General features: G+C 35.2%; 1 protein-coding gene across 1 annotated transcript in view; it reads left to right on the top strand.

The window, feature by feature from the left end:
• The window catches only part of WDR11 (WD repeat domain 11), a 56,435-nt gene that overhangs the window by 14,736 nt on the left and 26,163 nt on the right, over positions 1-15,536 (top strand). Inside the window, exons 7-13 of the mRNA XM_025396593.1 lie at positions 68-182; positions 1,010-1,205; positions 1,499-1,602; positions 4,642-4,818; positions 7,290-7,374; positions 11,758-11,864; positions 14,188-14,263. Coding sequence (XP_025252378.1) covers positions 68-182; positions 1,010-1,205; positions 1,499-1,602; positions 4,642-4,818; positions 7,290-7,374; positions 11,758-11,864; positions 14,188-14,263 — 860 coding nt within the window. The remainder of the gene's footprint in view (positions 1-67; positions 183-1,009; positions 1,206-1,498; positions 1,603-4,641; positions 4,819-7,289; positions 7,375-11,757; positions 11,865-14,187; positions 14,264-15,536) is intronic.

Consider the following 15,536-nt stretch of genomic DNA (forward strand, 5'->3'; position numbering starts at 1 on the left):
GAGTTTCACAGTATATACTTTATTAATCTATTGTGTTTTAAAAAATAAATAAGTCGTCTATTTAAAGGTGATACCCTGCTTTCAACGTGATGGTTTATTTTGTCTACATGAAAATGGTTGTATAACTTTACGTGTTCGAAGATCTTATAATAACATTTTTACCACTTCAAATGAGGAACCAGGTAAGTTTCTGTCTCACAATAATGTTATCTTTTTCTTCAAAATTATTTGATAAAGCTTGATGTGGTGAATACCAGCCAAGGCATAGAGTTAATGATACTCCTTGCCTTGAGGAAGTTTAAAACATGGTTATAATAAAGACATCAAAAAGTATAAGCCCAAGATTAATCTCTTGATGTTAAAACAGTGCGCCTCCTGTATACATCAAAGAGAGTAAAATTTTGTATTGCTTGATCATGTCCATGAGCCAAGTAGATATTATCTTCTGGAATGTTTTTTCAGTGCATGTTCAACCTTGTGTGCCTTTATTATTATACCCCCTTGACTTGTTGGCTGTAAGAACTTCCATTATAAAGTGACAGAGGTTACTAAGTCTCAGTGGTCAAGTCAGTCTTATCTTGGAGAATGGAAATAATGTTTTTGTGAAATTATATACTGTGTAAAGATCAAAGTGATTTTCACATCTTTTGGAAAGTACAGTTATTTTCAGGCTTATAGACTACTACAAATTATGATGGAAATTTATTCATTAATTATATATCACTGTTGATCCTTTTTCAAAGCATTGTCTTTATTTTAAAAATATTGAAAAACAAGATATCTTGATTATAGTTGTTATTTTGGAGATTAAACTTAGTACAGTTATTAAGTGAATTATCTTTATATTCAGAAAAAATTTAATAGTAATTGTAAAAAGTGAAGCCATGCTTGACATTGCATTCATGAAGGAGTGATACCCAAATTTAGTTGAGGTTTTATTTAAATTAAAACAAACAGTAGTGGTATTGATATGGCTACTTTCTCATATTTAAAACAATTTTCTGTGAAGATCCAGATCCAGTTCAGGAGCTTACCTATGATTTACGAAGCCAGTGTGATGCAATCAGGGTGACAAAAACCGTCCGTCCCTTCAGTATGGTATGCTGTCCTGTCAATGAGAATGCAGCCGCCCTCATAGTGAGTGATGGCAGGGTCATGATATGGGAACTCAAGTCTACAGTTTGTAATCGAAATATGCGGAACAGGTAAATTCAACAGGATCATGGTTTTGGTTTTTTTTTTTTTTTCTGTTTTATAAAAATTTCCATAATCATAAAAATAGGAGGGCTGGTTTTCTATAAAAATATTTTTAAGGTAATAATTAAGGCTTTAGATTATTGGGGAATTATGTAAATCTGCTAGAGCTATTTCACCTATGGGTAAGATGAATGAATAATATGAAAATAGAATGCCATGATCTGGACTTAATAATTTGAATTCCTAATATGTAATACAGATTTTAAATATGTAAAACCTTCTAATTATTATGTCTTTGCAGTAGTTCTGGTGTGTCACCTTTATATTCACCAGTGTCTTTCTGTGGAATTCCTGTAGGAGTGCTACAGAACAAACTCCCAGACCTTTCCTTAGATAACATGATTGGTAAGCTTTTTTCCCCTCTAACTCCATGTTAAGTATTCTTTCTGAAGGGCAAAATTAATAGAATCACTCACTTGTAATTATTTTAAAGTCAAAAAAGTTAATGCTTGAGAAAACTAGAACATGGAATCATTCTTTCCTAAATAAATCAGTGGGGTTTAAAATACTTAAGCAAAAAAGTGCCTGAAGTAGCATAGGTTTGCATTATAGTTGTTAGAAATAGAAGACGTTCATTCATGAGAGACTGATATAAATGAAAGCAATGACATTAGGCATCTGGATTTTGGACCTAGAGCCAATGCTGAGCTATTATGCCATGCCAACTCAGGACCTTGCTGTTTGCTGGTTCCTCAGCTTGGAATGAACCAAGGAGGGTTTTATTGTTGTTGTTGAAACGCTAGATAGGTGATGTACTAGAAGGAGCATTGGCCGGGCGTGGTGGCTCACTCCTGTAATCCCAGAGCTTCTGGAGGCCGAGGCGGGCAGATCACCTGAGGTCAGGAGTTCGAGACCAGCCTGACCAACATAGTGAAACCTGTCTCTACTAAAAATACAAGAATTAGCCAGGTGTGGCGGCACGTGCCTGTGGTCCCAGCTACTCGGGAGGCTGAGGAAGGAGAATCGCTTGAACCTGGGAGGCGGAGGTTGCAGTGAGCCAAGATTGCACCACTGCACTCCAGTCTGCACTCACGACAGAGCGAGACTCAGTCTCAAAGAAAAAAAAAAAAAAAGCATTACATTATTAATTACATTAATCAGATCACATTTATTGGGTACTTAATACTGTGTTAAGTGCTGTGCTAAATATTCTATGTATTACCTTGCTACAACTTTGCATTGTAAGTAATATCATCTCCTTTTGATATATATAAGAACTGAGGCCCAGAGAGATTAAAGCTTTAAACCACACAGTCACACAGGAAGAGCCAAAGTGTGACCCAGGTAATCCTGGCTCCGGAGCCTGCTCCTTAGCAATGGTCTCTGGTCCTGACAGCTCCACTGTCATCTTGGGCAAGACCGTCATCCATCTCTAGGCCTCAGTTTTTTCATGATTTCTGCCAGTTATGAAATTGTTTTGTTCAGTGATACTTACTATTATATTTAAAATTCTTTCTCTCTGGTATCTGTTCTACCAGACATAAATCCATATGGGGAAGCCTGAACAATACTTGTTTTGCAAAATTTGTTTTATCGATAACACAATTTTTTTAGTTAATTCACCTTTTCTACTCTTAATATGAAAACTTAAAGTGAAAAGAATTATAAACACACACGAGAACAGCACTAATCAGTTATATGGAGCCCATAGAAGTTTGAAATTTTATGCTATTTAGGTGTCTAAGTGATATAAATTACATTTTTAAGAGACAAATGGATACAGGTTGTATAGCAGTTCTTGACAATGTAGTTGATTTTAAAGTGTTAAGTAAAGCTTCATACTTGAAAACATTTTAATGTGAACTTTTAATTTGAAATTCACTGTGTTCTTAGTGATAATTGAAAGCAATTCAGGTAAATACAGAGGCTGATTTATATTCACTGGATAAATGCTGATACTTATTAAGGCCTAATCTGCCCTACATTATGAATTGCCTCTGATGGAAAATACTTGAAGAAAAATGTGGCATTCCCTGGGAGTCAACTCAAAGCTAACATATGTATGTGTGGCCCTTACCTGCTAAGCTTCCTATTCCTTCATATTCCATCTTTTTTAATTTTTTATTTTATTTTATTTTTTTGAGACAGAGTCTCGCTCTGTCACCAGGCTGGAGTGCAATGGCGAATCTCAGCTCACTGCAACCTCTGCCTCCTGGGTTCAAGCGATTCTCCTGCCTCAGCCTGGCAAGTAGCTAGGATTACAGGTGTGCACCACCGCCCCCAGCTAATTTTTGTATTTTTAGTAGAGAAGGGTTTCACCATGTTGGCCAGGATGGTCTCGATCTTCTGACCTCATGATCTGCCCGCCTCAGCCTCCCAAAGTGCTGGAATCACAGGTGTGAGCCACCATGCCCAGCCTCCATCTTTTTTCAACCAAAGTTAGGCAGAGAGATTGGTATTGAGTATGTGGCTAATCCTAAGGGATCATTTTAATAGGATTAAAATGCTATTTTTTCTATATATTTTGTGGATTTTAAAATAACATTATTAAAACAACTTTACAGCTTCAAAAGGTTATATTCACCACCTACTTATTTACATTTTTCCTTTCACACTATATACATGTTTGTGTTTATGTGTATGTAGACGTATATGTATATACATGCATATTCTTTCTATTTTTGGCAGGTTAATCCCAATATTCTATAGTGGTTTATAGGAAGGAAATTTGTATACCTTTTTAATGAACAGTCTTGATTTTATTGTACTGTTTATATTTAGATTTTGTTAGAATGATTTTTATTGGAGTCATCTTTTTAGTTTGAGACTTGCTAACCTAAGTACAAATGGTGTTTGGGAAATATGCCATTGAAGTCTTAACTATTGACAGTGATGGCTTATATATTATACACATGATTTATGAATATATATTTGCATTTATTTTATATTGACTTATAAAGCTTATGTTTTGTAATTACACTGACACATTAAGGTTTCTTATTAGAAATTATGAATGAGTTATTTAAACCTGTTTTTCATGAATACCAATTTTGTATGTACCTTACAGAGTACATCAGATTGAAAAGTAACCCTTTCAAAAGGCAGTAAAATGAGAATGCAGTACAGTAGTTCAGTCTGAAGAAGCTGTTCTCTAATGCAAGTTATCTTGCTTTCTTCTGAAGCCTGTGTAGTGCTTTAATACCAGGAATATTGACTGAAACAGTGTCTCTTAGAATACATAGGTCCCTGTATTCTGGATAGCAGGACTCGGGAGTAATCTATCCTTTGATGTGTTAGTCGATGCAATTTAAGTCCTATAGCCAGGTATGGAGTCATTGTGTCCCTAATAACTCCTGAAGAACATTTCTACTGAAAATTTTCTTTAGCTTTTTAAGGTCTGCATACAGTATAGTTAATATATTTGTTATTTTTATTACAAATCAGGGCAAAGTGCAATTGCTGGGGAAGAACATCCCAGAGGTTCAATTCTGCGGGAAGTGCACCTCAAGTTCTTGCTGACGGGACTGCTCTCAGGACTGCCTGCACCACAGTTTGCTATCCGTATGTGTCCACCGTTGACCACAAAAAACATCAAGATGTATCAGCCACTGCTGGCTGTTGGTGAGTATTTGACCTGGTCTTTTTTTAACTCACTTTATAAGTTGTTTAGGTTTTCTAGTTTCTAGAAGTTCCTTTATTCTCTTTTAGGATGCTTTAAAAGGAGTCAGAGGCTAAGTGAAACTGTAAATACTCATCCTGGAACTTTAAACAAAATTTTTTTTCTGTCCTTTTATTCCAACCGTCTTATATTGAATTGGAACGCTAAGTCTTCTTCCACCTGAGACTGGACAGTCGAGTCTCTGACGCTGTCCATTCGTCGCTGAAATATCAGGAGGCTCATCCCTGCAGTGCCGAATCCCAGGCTCCTTGTCTGTAATTGGACCACCCCAGTCTCTAGGTCATGTCAGTTTTCGTTGGGTCTTTATTGACTAAAAATATAGTCAGGGTTAATAGTTTAATAACAGCAGGATTCTTCTTTTGCTAAGAGTTATATATCAAATATTATTTAAAGTGTCTATGGTCCCTATAAATTAAGATTTGCCTTTTGGTTTGAAATTGTGTATTTGTATGTTATAGGTAGAAAAATTTATTCTGGGTTTCAACTTGCTGTCACATTGATTTCATAGTAATGTGATGAACCTAATTTTCTTTACAGCATAGAGAAAAAACAAAATTTAGTTTGCTATTAAGTACATATGATTAAAATACATTTCTCCAAAACTTTTGAAAAACCGTGTATTTGTTTGAAACTCAACATTTCTTCTTAAGATGCTATTGGCTGGCTTCTGGCTTTCTCCCCAAGTCTATTAACATGTGATTTGTAGTGAAAGCCTCACCATGTTTATTCTGTGGCTAACATGGCTGACTTCTCAGTGCTAAAGACTCATTTGGGTATTACTGTTTGGTAGTACCCTTCTGTTTTTTTCTGTGCCTCTGTTTTGAAAGCGATTTGATTTTTATGATTCAATTGTCTGTATATCTGTCCAAGTTTATATAATGCAGATAAATGTTTAATTTTTGCTTTAGAAACTATTAATATTTCACCATTAATAGATTTTAATTAGGATTCAGCAGTGTGCTTCGTATGTGCATGTATGTATTATGTCAGTGTTCCTGATTTGTCAATTAGGATTTTTTCAATTTCTTGGGGAAAATTACTTCTTGGGATAGCTATATAATAAGAGCTATGGCAAGGTCTGAGATTTCCATTGTAGAATAAGCTGTATTGGTATGTAGTCAGTATCATTTACTGAATTTAGTATAACAAAGTAAAAATATAAGTGCCTAAAGGTTTGTCTAGAGTGTCACCAATAAAGATAAAGAGTTCAACTATGGAATTAATTCTTGTAATGCCCCTAGTGCATTAGATCATAGGTTCAGCACTGTTAAAACTTTCAGATTATAGAAATCATTTGATTATTATGAAGTTCTGTTAATTGAAAAATTTTAGTAATTTACTTTCTCAGTGCCAGAAGATATTATTATAAAATAGATGATAGATGTAAATAACTGTACAATGTGTTTTTCTAGAATAGTTTTGCAAAAGATTTCTGGAGTTTTATTCAGCAAATAAGATAATATTGGAATTTGCCCAGCATTTTTACTTCCACCCTCTTTCTTTGTATGAATTCATTAATTTTTAAATCATGTGCAGTGCAAAAGTGATTGTCCATATAGACTGTTCACTTTTCTTGCTTAACTTATAAAAACACTACAGAGACTGAAGCTTTTTCATGTATGTCCATGTCCCTTCCATTTAAACTTCAGACATACTACCTGAGACCATGAAAAGCTTTAGGAATAATAACTGTAAACTGTTAATTGTAGTGATAACAGGATACTAATAGTTAACCAAGTGCTTACTTTGTGCCAATTACTGTGCTAAGTGCTTTATGTTTTCCCATTTAATCTCCAACGAATAGATTTTCTACTCTTCCCATTTTAAAGAGATGAAAACACAGATTTAGTGTGGGCAAGTGATTCATCCAAGAGTATAAGGAAGAGCCAGGGCTTGAGCCCAGGTTTCTTTAATTGCAGAAACCGCAGTTAACCATCATACTTTACTCTCTCATCAGGGTTTATTTAATATGAGAGACAAAACAAAAACAAAACCGTGTAAAGAAAAATGGATAACCCTGGTTAATGAGCTCTGCTAGATTGCTTATTTGAGGATCAGCTATATTAAACCTTCTGAATCTCAAAAAGTATAAATTCCCATGTGTATAAAAGCTTAGGAAAGTGTTTTTCAAATTGTATGTGTATTAGTGTAAGTTTTAAGATCTTTCTGTGAAAAATCTATTCCTGGAATTAAGCAAGGTTTTTGAGCGCATGAGGTTAGGCCCATTTTTTTAAATAAGGAAGTGGACCAGAGAAATTCATTCTTTTTTGTTTGTTTGTTTAAGCACATAGCTTGGGTTTCTTTTATAAAAGATAAATGTTGTTAAGTGATTAAAGTCTTGAGAAGAGACTTTTCTTGCAAAGTGCTGGAACTCCCACTGAATTAATGATCTTCCATGATGTCATTTTGAAAGGTACAAGTAACGGTTCTGTCCTGGTGTACCATCTCACCAGTGGTCTGCTACACAAGGAGTTAAGCATCCACTCATGTGAAGTCAAGTAAGTATGTCATTGTGATGGTGACATCACAAACATCATATCAGAAAAAAAATTCTCATAGACTTTTCTACATTGAGTACTCCATAATGTTATCTGCAGTGGTGATTATTTGAAAAGTTCGAATAATATTCATGTCCAACTAATGGCTATGTTAATCAAGAATGATAACTAATTGTTTGTTGTCTAAAGAACATAAGCAGTAGAGAATGCTTTATCTTTTATTAGGTTGTTGCAAAAGTAATTGCGGTTTTTGCAATTTTAATGGCAAAAAACAGCTATTTTTGTACCAACTGATATTGTTGCACCTCATTTATTTCTCCTAAGGGCCAGGCTGTTTTCTCACTGGATGTCCTTATGTTGCCTTGTTCAGGTTTATTTTATTTATTTATTTATTTTGCTCAAAATTATTATCTTTCATTATTTTTAAATTTTTTTTACTTTAAGTTCCAGGATACATGTGCAGAACGTGCACATTTGTTACATAGGTATACGTGTGCCTTGGTGGTTTGCTGCACCTGTAAACCTATCACCTTGGTTTTAAGCTCCGCATGCATTAGCTATTTGTCCTGATGCTCTCCCTCCCCTCAGATGCCCTCTGCCGACAGGCCCTGATGTGTGTTATTCCCCTCCCTGTATCCATGTGTTCTCATTGTTCAACTCCCACTTATGAGTGAGAACATATGGTGTTTGGTTTTTCTGTTCCTGTGTTAGTTTGCTGAGGATGATGGCTTCCAGCTCCATCCATATCCCTGCAAAGGACATGACCTCATTCCTTTTTATGACTGCATAGTATTCAATGATGTGTATGTACCACATTTTCTTTCTTTTTTTTCTTTAATTTTACTTTAAGTTCTGGGATACATGTGCAGACTGTGCAGGTTTGTTACATAGATATACATGTGCCATGGTGGTTTGCTGCACCTATCAACCCATCATCTAGGTTTTAAGCCCCGCATGCATTAAATATTTCTCCTAATGTTCTCCCTCCCCTTGCCCCTCAACCCCCAACAGGCCCCAGTGTGTGATGTTCCTTTCCCTGAGTGTATGTATTCTCATTGTTCAGCTCCCATTATGAGTGAGAACATGCAGTGTTTGGTTTCCTGTTCCTGTGTTAGTTTGCTGAGAATGATGGCTTCCAGCTTCGTCCATGTCCCTGCAAAGGACGTGAACTCATTCTTTTTTATGGCTGCATATTTTTTATTTCTGTGATGATCCATCAGTAGGACTGCTTATGACAAATTCAAATAAAGTCATTTTAATTGTTAATTTGTCTTATTTATTCTTTGTTTAAACATCATCAGAACACTGCATAGCATTTATTCTTTGATTTTTAAAACCTGATCTGCTTATGAGTTCTGTGTATGCAGAGCTATCTGAGGGAAGGCTAAATTGACAGAAGAGTGCTTCTTGCTTTCTGTTCCAGAATGCATACCTGTACTGTCCATAGCATTATTCTGTTGAACGCAAGGCTATTTTCCTTTTGTGTCCTATCAATGATAGATTGTAGAGTTACACATATAAAATATGAATTTCCAGTTTTTTGTTTGTTTTTTGAGACAGAGTCTTACTCTGTCACCCAGGCTAGAGTGCAGTGGTGTGATCTCAGCTCACTACAATCTCCGCCTCCCGGGTTCAAGTGATTCTTGTGTCTCAGCCTCTTGAGTAGCTAGGATTACAGGCATGTGCCACCATGCCCAGCTAAATTTTATATTTTTAGTAGAGACGGGGTTTCACCATGTTGGCCAGGCTGGTGTTGAACTCCTCACCTCAAGTGATCCACCCACTTCAGCCTCCCAAAGTGCTGGGATTACGGGCATGAGCCACTGCCCCCTGCCAGTTTCCAGTATTTTTTTATGATCTTTCAGTGAAAGCATAAGAAAGGTCATTTTCTGTTTTCTGTACATTAAATGTAGGTCTTGTGTATAAAAATTCTCAGTGAACCCTTAGCAAACACATTATCCTGAGTACATGCATTTTCTTAATGGAGAAGGGTTAACCTTTTTTTCCCTTCTTTTTTTTGAGATGGAGTTTTGCTCTTGTCACCCAGGCTACAATGCAGTGGCGCCATCTCAGCTCACTGCAACCTCTGCCTCCCAGGTTCAAGCAATTGTCCTGCCTCATCCTCCCAAGTAGCTGGGATTACAGGTGTATGCCACCATACCCAGCTAATTTTTGTATTTTTTAGTAGAGACAGGGTTTCACCATGTTGGTCAGGCCGGTCTTGAACTCCTGATCTCAGATGATCCACCTGCCTCTGCCTCCCAAAGTGCTGGGATTACAGGCGTGAGCCACTGTGCCAGGCCAGGTTAACCTTTTAAGTATCACAGCTTCTGATTGTGATGGAAATCTCTGAAAAGTTTGCATCGTCTTATTGTTTCAAGTGCATTGTTGTGTGGCGCAGCCCAGGTGACTGTTTATTGCCACCTTAGGCTGTTCCTGTACAGCATCTCCCCAAATACATTTGCATGGAATAATGTCTTTAAAAACTTTGGGCTTTTGAGGTGCAGTGACAAAGGTGTCTGTTTGGACTCTTTCAGGCTGTTAGTCATCTCTTCTTTTCTGTTGCAGTGTCTGTAGCTTGCCATTCTGGCACTTCTAGTAGTCTCTGCTTGCACTGCTGAATCTTCTCTCTCTCTCTCTCTCCCATCTACTCTTCTCTCGACATTTCCTTTCACCTTGCCTTATGTGTCTGGTGTTTCCGTTTATGGTCAACACTAACCAGGGGAAACTCTCCATTTAATCACTACTTACTCTAGGGATTATGTTAAGTATTAATACTTTGCATGCATCATTTCATTGAATCCCCACTACAATTGTATAGGGCAGGTATTGTATTTCCAGTCTACAGAGTAAGAAACTGAAAATTACAGAGTAATCTGTGAAGGAGCTAGATGGAATTCACTCTAGGCCTTTCAAGCCTCAGAGCCTGAACTCTTCACTTATCCTTACAGTACATATGCTACATCTCCTGCTGAAATACGCACATAGGTTAGTAGGAATCATGTTGGCAGTAAAATTAAAATGTTGGCTGAGCCAAGATTTGTGCTAAGAATTTCACACATGCTTCTGAAAAGTCAAACATGGTGTCATTTTTTTCAAACACAAAGTTTTAATAGCTAATTAATCAGAGGGGTATTAATTTTAAGTAAGGTTTATTATCCTGGATTAGTCAGGTTATAGATGTCACTAAATACTTGACTTATACATGCTAAGATAATATTTATGGTTGAGTAACATTGAAATTGATTATAAGTGTTACTTGGGATACTAACTCTGAGGGATATACTACTCAGAGAGATAAATGTCGTGAATGATCATACAAAGATACTCTATTTTTACATGAATTTTTCCTCTTCATTGACATTTTGAAAATAATTTGTATTTTATATTCAGAGATACTGGCCAAGAGAATGCTAAAATCCTGCTTTGTGTTTCAGTTAATGTAATTTTCGTATTATAATCAAAAGCCATTAAGAAAATTTCACAGAAATACAAAAATTAGCTGGATGTGGTGGCACACACTGTAGGCTTAGCTATTTGAGAGCCTGAGGTGGGAGGATCTCTTGAGCCTGGGAGGCAGAGGTTGCAGTGAGTTGAGATCGTGCCACTGCACTCCAGCTTGGGTGACAGAGTGAGACCCTGTCTCAAAAAAAAAAAAAACAAAAAAAAACACAAAACTTTCACGGATGTATTATAAAAATCTGTTAACTTACTAGCAGTAAACTCAAAACATTTTAGATTTTCATGTCCAAATAAGATTAACTTTTAGAAAGTTGTTTTCCTACCTTTTATTAAGTGTGCTTTTAAAAATCATAATCTGAAGCACTTGAAGGTTTGTGTATACTGTGCCGGGGACTCATGACAGCAGGTAGTGCAACGTGTGTATGTTTTTAAAAGCTTGTTTTAACTCACAATGCTTTACAATTATCTGTTGAGTATCTTCTCTATGCTTGTAAACAGACAAAACCTTTGAAGCTTATAATGCAGTGGAAGATACTTAGAAGTAAACAAAATAGAGAGGTACATGTGGATTTTCTTAGGTCATTAGTTTGTGTCTTGGTCTGGTAGGCTGAAACTACTGTAATATGACTCTCTCCCTGGCTAGATTTTAATAGTCATGTTAATACTGATGTGAATCTTGATAACTAAACTATCTTGTCATTACATTTGTAGATAAAGTTTTAGTTAGAAATAATTTTGTATGTGTTAGGTATGGTAATACAGTCTCAAATAAAAGGTCATGTTAAGATAAAAGGTCATGCTTACTTTTTAATTAATTTGCGTAATACAATTTAGGTCTTTGGAAAATTTATTTTTCAAATAAATGAACCTTTCAAATAAAAAAGAGTATTAGTTTAACCTTTATCTCATTTCCTATTATAGGGGTATTGAATGGACAAGTTTGACTAGTTTTCTTTCTTTTGCTACCTCAACACCAAACAATATGGGATTAGTGAGAAATGAGCTTCAACTGGTTGATCTTCCAACAGGTTTGTTTTTAAAGATTCAAATTGATTTGTCATATTGAATAAACATGTTGCTATTTATAAAACATGTTTGAAAGTACTTCTTTCATCTTGGAGTTTTTTCTTATATTTCATGTTTATGTATTTATTCTTTTATTCTTTAATAATTGCCCTAGAAAGGCTTCATTGTTGTTTGCATGGAAATGTTGTTGGCACAAATACATGGTAAAATGGAGGACCATTAGCCTGAACAGACAGATTCATTAAAACATAGGAGGATACCAGTTCTACTTTTAAGTGCATTGTTATATATAACCAACTTTAAAAGATCAATTTAAAAATAACTCTATCAATGGACTTTATTAGCATCTCTGCTGAAAATTTTGGCCTTCATAGGAAACATTTAGAAAATTTATAGGTTAAGGATTGTTTTTAAATGCTCAAATTTAAAACTTGTAATAGTCTCTGGCTGAATGAATAGAGAAACTTAATTTGGGATTTTGAAGATTCTACAGTAGGAAACATCCCAATAAGGTAACTTTTTCAGAATTGTTAAAAGCCTAAAACCAGTGAATTTCAAAATGAAGAATTTGAAAATATGCAGTAGTTTCAAAGAGGTTTTTTTTTTTAAACAAAATTGTGATGAGTTTCTTTAAAATGGTATAGCAACATGAATCATATGCAGATGATCTTAACCAATGAGAGCATGTGTATGTATGTGTAAAATGAATAAATCAAATAAATGGTTGTAAATCAAGTAAGTTGTAAACAAATGAAGTACATGGTCGCTTTTTTATAGTCTCCATATGTATTTTCAAGCTCTCAAAGATCCAGTTGTTCTTACTTCTTAGGGTGTGTTACTAAACTTCAAGGAATCATCCCCATCTTTAGTCCAGTGTTGCTGCTCTGGTTTCATTGGAAGTGACATGCCCATTGACTCTCATTCCCAAGTTCCTAATTTGCCAACAGAGTGGTACTGGCTCTGTCTCTAGTGATCCCAGGGATAAAATGCTGTTGTCTAGTACCATTGACTAAAAAAAAAAAAAGAAAAAAAAATCCCTGTGTATTTGTTTTGGTCAGCTCAGATTGAGGACTGTTGGATAACTTAAAATCTGCTTTGCACATAAGTAACAGTTACTGATTTCCTTAAGTGGGATATTTGAGTTCATAGATTATACACTTTTATAGCCTGGGCTTCTAAGGAAGGCAGCAGACTAGTGCAGTTAGGACAGGACATGGGCTGTTTGGGGTATAATAATAGTGAGTATACTGAGATTCCACATGATGGAATCTCAATGAAGAGCAGGAAGACATTTAGGCCTTCAGATGGCCTTGAATTGAGTATGTTCTCTCTTTTGTTTAATATAGATAAAAATCTATCACAAGATACTAAACATACAAGTTAGAATTTATACTTTTTTTATTCACAGAAAATCATGTAGCTTCCTTTGTGGGTAACTCATTCTTTCACAGCATACATGAACACGGTAGTTATTCCGTAGTTTCCAGTTTATAAAGATGTTTTCAGAGGAACATGTTCAAAATATTTAACTAGTATTTTACACATGGGACAAGAAAATCTTAAATACATGTTTCAAGAGTTTTTTCAAGAGTTTTAGTTAGTATTTGGAAACATGAGAATGTTTGTATTAAATATTACTTTAAATAAATCGTTTTCGCACCAGACAACTGCTGTCCTATAGATATCTTAAAACTTATCATTGTTTTTTAAAATTTCTAAAATTGAATTACAGAATTCAAGAAACTGTGTAACAAATGAAAATGCCTTTTTACAAAATAAATGTCTGAATATGTGATGTATTATTGATCATTAATTTGTAACACTTTTGAGAATATTCTTTCAACTTATGTTATTAGAAACAGCTTAGAAGCAGTTGGGCGCTGTGGCTCACACCTGTAATCCCAGTGTTTTGGGAGGCCGAGGCAGGTGAATCACTGGAGGTTAGGAGATCGAGACCAGCCTGGCCAACATGGTGAAACCCCATCTCTACTAAAAGTACAAAAATTAGCCGGCGTGGTGGCGAGCACCTGTAATCCCAGCTACTCGGGAGGCTAAGGCAAGAAAATCACTTGAACCTGGGTGGCGGAGGTTGCAGTGAGCCAAGATCGCGCCACTGCACTCTAGCCTGGGTGACAAAGTGAGACTCCATCTCAAAAAAAAAAAACAAAAAAAAAAACCAGAAACAGATTTGAAGCAAATGGAAGAATGAATAGGAGAACAGAGGGTAGGAAGGGTAGGACCGATCAAATTACATTGGTGTGGCTTCTTGTTTTTCATACATGTTTTATGCACTGTTCTCACTTTTTTAAATATTTGTAATTAAAGGTAGGAGCATTGCTTTTCGCGGTGAAAGAGGCAATGATGAATCTCCCATCGAAATGATTAAAGTATCTCATTTGAAGTAAGTGTCGGCCTAAAAAAAAAATCTATGGTGTTATCACAATGAAATCTCATGGATTTTTTTAATCTTTAAGAAAATGGGAATGTGCTGGAATGCACATAGAATCTTTTTAGTGATAGCAAATAGTGATATGCAGCCCAAAGAAAATATTTTGATTACAAAATTAAGTTGCTATCACTTTTAATTCTCCACTTCTAAAAAGATGAGGTAGCTTTTGCATGAATCGTTTACTTTCGGATAAAGTTCTTATGCACTTCTATCTAAGCATGGAGTTGCTGAGTGAAAGAATCCATTCTCTTTATGTATAATTTAAACCCATTTTGCTTCCAGAAATTGAGTTTTTTTGTTTCAGGGGAAAATAACATGTAAAGCAGTATTATTAAAAATATAAACCAAATGAAAATCAATCAAAATTACAAAGAGTAAGCTTTCTAAAATAGTTTTCAAACTTGTTTTGGCTTTTCTAAGATCTTTGCATTACCATATAAATTTTAGAATCAACCTATCAGTTTTACCAAAAAATCTTCCTGAGATTTTGATTGGGATTGCACTGAACCCATCAATCAGTGTGGGGAAGAATTGGCATCTTAACAAGTTTTATAATTCATAAACGTAATGAACGTGGTGTATTTCTCCACTTATTTAGGTCTTTTAAAATTGCAGCAATATTTTGTAGTTTTCAGTGTATAAGTCTTACATATTATTTGTTAATTATATTTTGTGTTTTCTTTGATGCTTTTATAAATGGTGTTTTAAAATTTCAATTATTTATTATTTTTATACTAAAATACAGTTAATTTTTTGATATTGACCTTGTGCCTGGTGACCATGCTAAGCTTAGTTATTACTTCTAATATAGGTGCTTTTGTTGATTCTTTAGGATTTTCTATAGAGACAGTCTCGTTTGCCAGTAAAGACACCTTTACATCTTTTCGATCTATAGGCCTTCTTTTTGCTTGCACTAATTAGGACCTCTCCTGTATAGTGTTGATTAGAACTTAGAACTTTGCCAGGTATGTTGCTCTGATCCTGGATCTTATGAAGAAAGCATTCAGTCTTTCAACACTAAGTATGATATTAGCTGTATATTTTTTGTATATTTACTTTATCTAGTTGAAAAAGTTTTATTCCTAGTTTGCTGAGCCTTTGTATCATGAGTAGGTGTTGAATTTGTCAAATGCTTTTTCTGTATTCATTGACATCATCATATGGCGTGTGTGTGTTATTTTGTTTTTCTTTTTGTTTTAAAGTTCACTAATATGGTGAATTACAT

Source organism: Theropithecus gelada, chromosome 9, assembly GCF_003255815.1.
Source record: "Theropithecus gelada isolate Dixy chromosome 9, Tgel_1.0, whole genome shotgun sequence".
Taxonomy (NCBI): Eukaryota; Metazoa; Chordata; class Mammalia; order Primates; family Cercopithecidae; genus Theropithecus; species Theropithecus gelada.